This window comes from Triplophysa dalaica, chromosome 9 (genome assembly GCF_015846415.1).
Source record: "Triplophysa dalaica isolate WHDGS20190420 chromosome 9, ASM1584641v1, whole genome shotgun sequence".
Taxonomy (NCBI): Eukaryota; Metazoa; Chordata; class Actinopteri; order Cypriniformes; family Nemacheilidae; genus Triplophysa; species Triplophysa dalaica.
The window spans coordinates 23,049,103-23,059,916 of record NC_079550.1 but is presented as its reverse complement, the minus strand read 5'-3'; the positions used below and the strand labels follow the sequence as shown (position 1 = coordinate 23,059,916).

Here is a 10,814-nt window from a genome sequence, read left to right as displayed (position 1 = left end):
TTTCTTGAGAAATTGCCCAACTAAAAAAATGAATTTGTCCAATTCTGTGCCGTTGGTCCAAAGATCATACGAGCGGAGCTTGGAAAAAATGGGACGACATTTGTCAAATCAGCAGTGGAAAAAACATTGTTTTTCACATGCTTTACAATAAGTTATGAACCAAATGTAAGAAAATTATAAACTAAGCACCAATCGAATCGGCACGACCAGGAGAAAAAAATACCGTCAGAAAAATAATTTCAGCAAAGTGTTCAAGAGTTATAAGCAATCTCATGAACGCTAGTGGGTGCTGTCTTGAAACTTCACAGGTACGTCCGGGACAAAAACTCAATGACGCATACCAAATTTCCTGACAATATATCATCTGATTCAAGATATGACGATTTATGACAGATTTCAAAATGGTGAGCCTGAGGAATCTGTAGACACAGAGATCACGGTTTTCTGATAAACATATCCAAAGTTACGAGCAAAAATAGCTGTCGCTGCCCATTGGTGTCGCTGTTCCCATATTTAGCACGGACCCCCACTCCGAGGTGTCAATGAAGCATACCGAGTTTCATACCGATAGATTGAAGAATAGCCAAGATACGGCCTCAGATCCATGTTAGATAACATCTGTGCACCTCTGTCCAAAGATCGTGTCAGCCGTTTTTCCAAATAAACGATGACAATTTCTAGGACTAGAAATGCAATACTGTACCTTTCAAGATGGCCGCTGAAGTAATGATCGGAGTTTTAATATAACACATGGAATGTTTATGAGCAGTAGGAGTGGATGCCATTTGCAGAATAGAACTTCTGTAGATCAATGGTCTTCAAAAGTTACAGTCGCTTACAACGTGTATTTTTGAACTGCTTGTGGTGCTATAGAGTGACTGCTAGAGACCCCATACTTGGTAACAGGACTATTTAGCACCAACACAACAAGTGTGCCAAATAACGGTTGATAGGGCTGCCATAGACTCCCATTTGGAAAAAGAAGAAGAAATCTTGGCCCCTAAATATACGGTAATACAGGTGATAGAGAGAGAGAATTTACCTGAGGACATTGTGTTCACAGTAAACTTAATCTGTGTGTATGTGACTGGCCAAAATTCTGTCCTCTGATTGGCTGATGCTTTGTCAGTAATAAGAAGTGAATTGAGAATGGAATCTGAAAGATACAGGCGTGTGTGTGTGTGTGTGTGTGTGTGTGTGTCTGTGTGTGTGTGTGTGTGCGTGCGTGCATGTGTTGGATAAGGGTGTGTGTTTCTAAAAATACACCCAAAGGATCAATTCTTCGAAAAAGTAAATAAATAAACAGACCATCATTTCAATAGTTTAAAGTACACATACTGAACACACACTTAAAGTTCATCCATTGTCATGATGTGTTGATGAGCTCTGATGTTCAGAACATTTATAGTCAAGCCCCTGAAATGACAGTAAATGGAATATAAAGGAAGAAAATGGAATGGTGACATTATGGTGACTCATGCACAGGTTAGGGTTAGGTAACCTGTCTACCGGTTTATACTCTACTAGAGGTCAGAGAGGGATGTCAAAGGTCCAAGTTGAGACAGATGCAAGCTTGTGATGTTCCTCAAATCATTAGAAATATTCAAATATGCAGCAACTTTGGGTTTATTGATTGACCATTTCTTTGTTTGTCCAGCACCCTGGTCAACAATTAATGTTATCATTGGTGCTATATGAATAAAGATGAGTTGAGTTGAGACTGTCCTCTTCGGAACACAAAAATTCTTCACAAAAATGTCTAGAGTTTCTCACGCTCCACAGAAATGCTTATAATAATCATTAACCATCCCTCACAGGTTATTAAAGTCACTGTTTATCATCATATTAACTCCAGAGCTTTGCTAGACACACACACAACTGAATAATCTTTTTGCTTTAAATATATTCCTACTTGTAAATGTGAGGGCTAGACAAATAAATGTAAGTGCCTATGAAAAGTGTTTGTATTTTAAAGTGACAGGGGTCAGTTCGGGATGGAGACAATTCCTGCTATTATTTGTTGGGTATTTTTAAATCTGTTTGTTAAAAAAAACACTAGCAGAGTTCTTCACGGCCGCTACAAGCAAATTCATCTGACCACAAATTTACATTGAACACAATGAGTGCTTCATCTCATGATTCCTGGAAAAGTACCAACAGTTTAATATTTTACTGCAGGAACGAAAAAAATGACAATGAAAGATCATTGAATCTGCTTTGACGTCTTTTATTTGCTTTTTTTCTGCGTATAGATTCTATTTTTGGTGTTTATGTACAAATAAACGTTATTCATTGACCAATGTAAGTCAACCTCAGTCTTAAACAAAAGCTGATAAAGTTTCATCAAGGTTTAACTTTCTTCTTCATCTGCTGAATGAGTTTTAATATGAGCGCAAACACCACTAAACATCTATATACAGCACAAATACATCTTTCACACATCTGACTTATTTTATCTACATGTTATTTATGAATCAGAATCAGGTTTATATGCCAATTTTGTTTTGGTTACATTGGCTCCTCTATTGTCTTAAAAACACAATACATACAGTACACAACACAAGAAATATAAAAGAAAAAGGAACAATAAAGGACCTTAAGGATAACAAATATAAATAATATACAAAGGTGCAGTTTGGTTAAGTGTACCTATAAGTAATGTATATTAAACTTGTGAATCTTACATTTTTAGAGCCGTAAATTATAATTAATTATACCATGTATTAAGGCCTTATTTCATACACGAGGAAATACTGAAGTGCATTTGAGCATTTACTATAGAAACTGTAGCAGACTATATTATAGTAGCCTGATTCCTACACTTAATTGTATACTACAGTATTTTAAGTATTAACTAGTGAAGTGATCAACTGTAGTAAATTAAATCCTTACAGTTTACTGTTGTAAAGCTTAAAAAGACTAAAACATGTAGGAATTGTACTACCGGTTATTGTGAAGTGTATCTGAGTGTTTCTGAAAAAAACAAAATAATAAAAGCATACCTTCAAAATTTGTCTCGACTTGTAAATATCGCGACAGCGAATCCAAAGGTGAGCTGTCGGATGAATCTCGCGATACTTTAACGTCATACGCAGACAGACTTGCGCAGCGCGCGCTGAACGTGTGCGAGTGGGCGGAGACTGTAAATCCCGCCTCATATTCAGCTGAACACAAACTTCTTTCACTCATGAGACACGAACTCTGTCACAACGTTTCATTACGCGACAGTCGCGCTGACGCGCTGCACTTCCACGAGTGTTTGAGTTTGTGTGGAGTGAGATCTCGTGTTGTGTGATCTTACCTCAGTGCTTGAAGTGTGTGTGTGTGTGTGAGTTTCAGTCATGGCAGTAGACGGAATAGACCAGCGCGCGCTCCAATATGAGCAAACTTTGGTGAGTGTTTCTTCTCTTTTTATGTGTTTTTATAGAAAGTCACGCCGCCCGTGGAAGTTTCACAACGCATACACAACACTGTGACACGAGAGATTGTGAGTGTGTATCTGTAAGTGTGTGTTACATTTCAGAGCTGTCAGTCACTCCGTCTCTGTTGTGAGAATGTTATCGCGCAGCACACACATCTGAGTCGTGTTTCATAAATCTGAATGAAGTGTTGAATTGTGTAAACACATGAAGAGTCTGAAGTTGTAAATGAATGTAGATTGTTAAGGTAAAATAATGTGATGAGGAATGTGTCATATTAATTGAGATCTTCAGTAATATTGACTTTTGATCACAGACTTGACAAATCTTAGCTCAGTTGACCAGTGTTGGGTAAGTTACTCTGGAAAAGTAATCCATTACTAGTTACTAATGACATTCAATAGTGTAATTAGATTACAGTACAAATGACTCCCTCAAAAAAGTATTTAATAACTAATTACTTTCTACCTACATCAACCTTGATTAGAATTGATTCGATGAAACTGCTTATTTAGTTCATTCAAACAAATAATAACAAGTACATAAATCATTCTTATTCATTGACCAAAGTATAACAAATGTGAGAAGGACACATTAAAGCTGACATTTTTAAGTTAGACTCATATTCATCACAATTATATTACAGTGTTTAGTTCAAATACCTCAGAAGTAACTGTAACTGAATCACAGAAAAGAGTAATCCCTTACTTTACTTTCTCAAGGGAACAGTAATTCAATTACAGTAATTAATGAGTTTGACACACTGTTGACATCTCTTCTCAAACTCTCATGACTGTTGTCAGATTTCTGACTCTTTCTCACGAGAAACATCTGAGACGCACATGAGATAAAGTTTCCATTTGCTCTATTATTGATATATTACTTTAATCTCTTGGTGGAACGACATTTCTTATGCCGGTTTGAGTTTTGTTGTGATGGCTGAAGGTGAAGTTGTCTGATTATCCGCTGAGTGATCTCAGTGACGCGTTAGAGATCCGGGTGTCATCATCATCACAACAACAATCGCATGTGTTTATATTGTATGTGAACGTCTCACTCTCTATGTGAACGTCACAATTTGACTGCAGTTCATTCTGGTGAAATGTTCAACTATACAGACTAAATGTAACCAAAACAGACTTTGAAAAGTTTTCAAATGACGCAACTACGATCAGAAGAGAGCACCTGATCTGAGATCTGTCAGAAAATGCCGATTTCCATTTTTAGTGAATAGTGTGAGCGTCTGCTGAAGTGCATTATGGGTATTGAAACATCCTGTTTGTTGCATTTACATGCTACACTTTTTTGGACGCTTTTATCCAAAGAGCATTAACATTTTGTCAACACGTTAAACAGAACCGTCAGATAGTTTACAACGGTTTGTTTGGTCGAGAATTGAGAAATTGTGTTTTCAATTTTTCAGAAATGAGTGTGTACTGTATGTGTTTATTAGAAGTGTTTATTGGATCAATAAACCTTGTGTGTGTGTGTTGGAGCTGATAAGTGTGTCCTCTGAGCTTTCACACGTGTCATTATGGATTATTGATTTCTTTTGATCTTCTCATCTGGTGGTTCAGTTAATGAATGAACTGTGTGTAGAGAAATGTCTGTCTGTCTTATTGTCTTTCACTCTGTCTCACCGCTTCTCGTTGTTTTTGGGCTGCACGGTTAATCGTATTTTAATTGTGATAAGGATTTATGCTTCCCACTATAAATCGAGCGTAATCGTTGAGATAGTAATGTTTTAAAAGCAAGCAAAAAATCTCCCGATAAGGTCGGAAAATCATGGCAAAGCTTGAATCTTTTAAACTGACAATTTACAGGAAATAAAAAAAAAATTCACTGAATTTCTACTATTTTAATACTTTTTTTGCAAAGCCTACATACAAAAATGAAGGAATGATGAAAAGTTATGATGAACAAATCAATCAAGAAATCAAAGATGGAGCAGCAAGGTCACAACATGTAAATCATTCAAAAATATTTAATATTGTTACTTTAAATGAACACTTTTAAATGGTTTCAGAGCAAGACGTCTGACAGATGAGATCTTCAAAGGTCACAGGTTTAGTTTTAAACTGAAATAATAATAAGAATACATTTTGTTTATAGAGCACGTCATATTTACATAAATCTCAAAGTGCTACAGATTCTGTTTGTACAATAGACTTATTCAAAAGCGCTGTTTATTTATTACTTTCATTTTGTTTGTGAAAATAACAAGATCTCAGTATATTGATTTTTTTTCGTGATACGTGGGAAACAAGTACTTGTTGCATGTAATCATGTTTAACGAGGAACTTTTTTATAGACATAATGACTTTAATCTATTATACAAACAGAAGATTCTCGTAACCGCTAGAAACAAAACATGAAAAAAATGTCCTTTAGCTCAAAAATGGTTTCTATGATTATTTTAGTGGCGACATTTGGTTCACACATACATACACTTCACATGAGGAATTATGGGATGTAATTGAACAGATTGGAAGTGGTATGAGGTTGTTCTGTGATTCACATGGTTGGATATTGTTTGACATTGTGTTGATACTCCTGTGTTTGAAGGTGTGTGAGTTGCCTTACTTGGTGTGTAGTTGATTTGTTAAACAAAGATGCTATCTAAATGGATTTGTGTGATACCCAACCCAACACGCACACATGCGTACATGCGTACACGCGCACACACACACACACACACACACACAGGTCTCTCTTATTTCTCTCTTTCTTGCAACTCTAGAGTTGTGTGTGTGTGTGTGTCTGTGTGTGTGTGTGTGTTTTGTGTGTGTTTGTTTGTTTGTATGCGTGTCTGTGTGTCTTGTGTGTGTTTGTGTGAGTGTGTCTTGTATGTGTGTTGTGTAAGTGTGTGTGTCTTGTGTGTGTTTGTTGTGTAAGTGTTTGTGTGTGAGTGAGAAAATGTCTTTTGTAAGTGTACATGTGTGTAAAAAGTTTCTTCTGGACGGCGTCCAGTGCCGCTCCATCAATCTTTACTTCTTTTGGGCCAGTGGGGGCTGATGGTCGTGGTCGTCATGGTTACAGGTCATTTTCTTAAAGTTCTTCTATACAGAGAGTTGTACTGTACCAATCAGCTGTATGTCTCACTCTCACTCACTCTCTCTCTCTCACTCTCTCACTGTGTCGTTCTCTTTCTGTCTCTCTTTACATCTCTCTCTCTCAGACAGAGTGAAAGATTCATTCTTCTCTTTTGTTCGTTTATCACTCCATTTCTCATGGGAACCTTGATAAATAGACACACACAAACTCGTCTCTCAGGTGTGTGAGACGGTAACATCAGATTTAATGAGGGTTCCTTCCTAGTAAATCATTGGAGTGTGTGTGTGTCTTTGTGGGTCAGTTAATGTTAAACAGTGTTTTTTTGAAGAGTAAAGAAGGGTTCAGGAGTTTGTGAAGCACGCACACACACAGAGTTTCATAACCCAGATCAGATGGTTTCATTCCGTTTCAGGCGGACATGACATCACACCGTCAGTCTGGTCTCTGGATTTGACACATTTTTTAAATCATATTTTTATTGTCTTTTTTGTAAACACATAGTGTACAACTCTCAAAAACAGCAGTCAATACAGTAAAACTAAATAAAACTAAATAAAGAAGAGAAGTTTCATTCATTTCCATCAATCACAATGCTACATTCATATCATCTTCTGATGTTACATCACAGTTTTTTATATAATCATAAATTTGCCCAAGATTCTTTTGTTTTGACACAGTTTATGAAGTTCATGACATCAGATCACAGAAATACTTTAAGATATGCATCAGTATCATTTCTTTATAGACCCTTTTATGGGACGCACGCCTGGACTGCAGTTAACTTCCGGTCCGTGTTTGGCTAGTGTCTAATAATATAACAATTTATATTTAAATGAATGTTATTGTTTAATAATTGTATTAAATAAACAAATTATTGAATTTGTTGAATGGGTCATATAGTTCGGTCGCATTTCAAGAAAGCGTATGTTATATTGACCTTGGTATATGAAAACAGTCTTAATGAAAAATATTGTAGACAAAAGTTTAGCCAAGTAACACTTCTCCTCACTTTTTATTTGCTTGGTATTAGACATAATCTACAGACGCCCTATTGTTTCTGAATGTTTATCGGAAGTTTACTGCAGTAATGCTCGTTTATGTTGTCACTTTTAGAGCGTCTGTAATTAATCTTCACTGCAGAAGGACTTCCGGTCGGTTAATGCGAAGCTCTGCATAATTTCATGTAATCCTTTAAAAAAGCGGTGGATTCGCTTTTTGTATTTGATTTTCGACATTACAAAATCTTCATTCAAAATGTGCAAATCTACGAGAGCGGGTCTAGAACAGACCCAAGTCAAACAATCTCAGGGCCAGGAAGGCGGCAAGATGGTGAGACCGAGCCTGTCTCCACACAACTTACATTCAAGACTTTTATCAAAGAACTCGATAAGTGCAGAAAAGATATGACCGAGGACTTCATTACACTTCTAGAGCCAATCGATCTTCAATCGACTCGCTTGGTCAATCGACCACCTTAAAAGCTCAGACAACAGCTATCAGCGAGATGGAAGCGGACTCTCAGAACACAGTGACCAGATAACTCGGGTGGAGAGGGCTGCAAGGGGTCTTCAATCAAAACTGGCTTACATAAACCTGATCTGATGTCTCGCTCTAAGCGTCAAAACATTTAAGTAGTAGGACTACCCGAGCGCATCGAAGGGAAAAATGCAAGGGAGTACATGAAAAACTTATTTATCGAACTTCTATTTGTCACTTTTTTGGAGCATCCCGAGCTGGATCACGTCTGAGACCTAAACCCAACAATCGATGATAATCAGATTTCACTGATACATTGTAAAAGAAACTGTATCGTCTCATATGGACATTTCCTACACGGCCACAAAATCAAGATGTTCGAGGATTTCAACACAGATCTGGCGAGAAAACGTGCATCATTAAAAATCTTATTTTGCGGTTTTACAGTCAAGTTCCTGTTCTACAAACAAGGAGATCGTTGTGGAATGTTGTTATGGAGGTGTTGGTGTTGTGTGTGATACTGATGGACATGATCATCGCTGTGATACTGATTTTCCTCATTCACAGAGAGAAACAGTATCCGAAACATTGAGTGTTGATCTTCTTCTGTGTTCATCCTGTCAATCATTCAGACGTTCCTGGAAAATCTGCATCATCTTCTGTGATTTCTAAATGCGCCCAATGCTTGCTCGAAGGTTTTTTATCAGACCTTAATAGAATAAAAGAAGTAAGAAAGCAGAAGTGCTGTACGTGTGACTGTAGATGCTGGAACGACCATGACCAATTCCTGCTCTTAAAGTTTTTTCTGACTAAATCTGAAATTCTGTTATGAGAACATCTACATCTACATTTACATTTACATTTGGGCATTTGGCAGACGCTTTTATCCAAAACGACTTACAGTGCACTTATTACAGGGACAATCCCCCTGGAGCAACGCCTAAAAGAGCATATCAGTCTGTTGACTGAAAAACTGAAAATAAAAACCATTCAACCAAGATTCTTAAGAATATAAAAAGCATTGATCAGTAATATTGATCAATAAATAGTTTTTCGTTTTGACTTGTGTTTACAAAATGAGAATGTTCGGTAAAATAGTGCCTGAGCCCCAATATTTTCTGCTTGCAGCTATATTTGTTTTATTAAACATACGTTTGCCCACTTTTGGGTATCGATTCTGATGTTCCCATTCCGATTCACAAGCTCTCGATTCGATTCATCGAGTCAATGATAATAGATTTAATACAGATCCTAGATATTTAGATATATATCTGTGTGTGATAGATATCTAAAAAAAGATCATTAAACATTAGATTACAATGCTGAATTAAAAAAAGAAACGAAGAGCCACAAACCTGTAAATAAAACGTTATTTTTGGGTACACTTGGGTATATTGAAATGGATCAGTCGCACACCTTGATCAAACAGGGTCAGGTTTTTTTACATTTAAGATATAACATACAAGATTTTCTCAAAACTAAGTGAGTCTGCAATTGTATGAGATGACGTGAAGGTGATGTTAAATTTGACTACACACCCGCCATGTTAATTAAGCGACAAATGAATGATACGCTCCCTGTTGTAAAAATGTTCAGTACTTGGGGAAATATGAACGATTTTTTAAAAATATTTGTTATATTTTATCTATCGTCTTTTTTGCCCAACATCTTTTTGTATTTATGGTAAATATGTTGTGTGACGAGCAGTAGTGTAGTCATGTGAGACCAAAGATGTGTGGATGTACACAGTGATGTGTTTAGAGAAAACACAAAGTGTTTACACTAAATCCGGATCAAATCCAGTGACGGAATGTCTTCTTTTGTTATTTTTGGCTTCAGGTTTGAGCAGGTAATCTGATAAACTTCAGAACCGGAGCAGCACATGAAGGTGTTGTTTGTTCATGTGCAATAGTTTTGTGCGACAGGTCCGTCTGAAGATCGGTACTTCTCAGAAGTGAAGGGTTGGTTCAGCGGAAGATCTCTGCACATTTTGTTCCTCACCACATGCACTCACATTTAGTTCATTCAGTTGTTGCAGATACATTTTTTATCTTTATGTATTTAAATGTTTTCTGTCAAGCCTCTTTGAAACAGTGTACATTGGGAAAAAAAGTGAAACCGTGATAACAATGTAAGTCCTGCGTCTGATAACCTCTGAATTCCTCCAAAATCCATTGTGACACACACAGACAGACACACACACACACACTGTTTGTAGACGGTTTTATCAGACGCATGGCCTGACCCTAAGTTAACATCCGATCTGTGTTTGGTTATCAGTCTGGCTAATAACCATTTATTTTATATTTTATTTATATTTATGTATATTTATATTTTATTGTATACTAATTGTATTAGATTTAAACTAGTCTACAGTAATTGATTCCTTGCGGAGGTCTACTGGGAAGCTTAGAACTGAAGAACTGACCGATGTCTGACCAACAGATTTTATTCTGAAAACATAAAAAAAATATATCTTCAAAACAACAAACAACTTTATTAAGGTTTTTCAAATAATTTATACGTTTTTGGTTAATAATTGTAAAAAAAGCCAATTATTAATTACTAAATAAACAGTTATAAATGTGTGAATGAATAATAATCATTATTCATTGTGAGGAATGACAACACTTCTGTGGGATTTGTGTGTGTGTGTGTGTTTGTGACTGCACAGGTGCGAGTGTTTTTAAATGAATGAGCTTGTGTAAGATTATCTACGGAGGCTTTTGGACTGTTGTGTAATTGTGTGTTATTGTTCCAGCAATCTGTTCTTGTTTCTTTGGCTTTTATGTACTTGGACTTAAGACACAAATATGAAAACAAATCCTGAGATTTATACACACAAACAGAGAGAGAGAGAGAGAG

General features: G+C 36.5%; 1 protein-coding gene across 2 annotated transcripts in view; it reads left to right on the top strand.

The window, feature by feature from the left end:
• The first annotated feature begins 3,158 nt into the window (after positions 1-3,158).
• The window catches only part of LOC130428496 (chloride channel protein 2-like), a 37,298-nt gene continuing 29,642 nt past the window's right edge, over positions 3,159-10,814 (top strand). Inside the window, exon 1 of one of the 2 annotated variants that reach the window (XM_056756586.1) lies at positions 3,159-3,392. In XM_056756586.1, coding sequence (XP_056612564.1) covers positions 3,342-3,392 — 51 coding nt within the window. In that variant the 5' untranslated portion in view covers positions 3,159-3,341. The remainder of the gene's footprint in view (positions 3,393-10,814) is intronic. The other variant, XM_056756587.1, reaches the window with a different exon arrangement.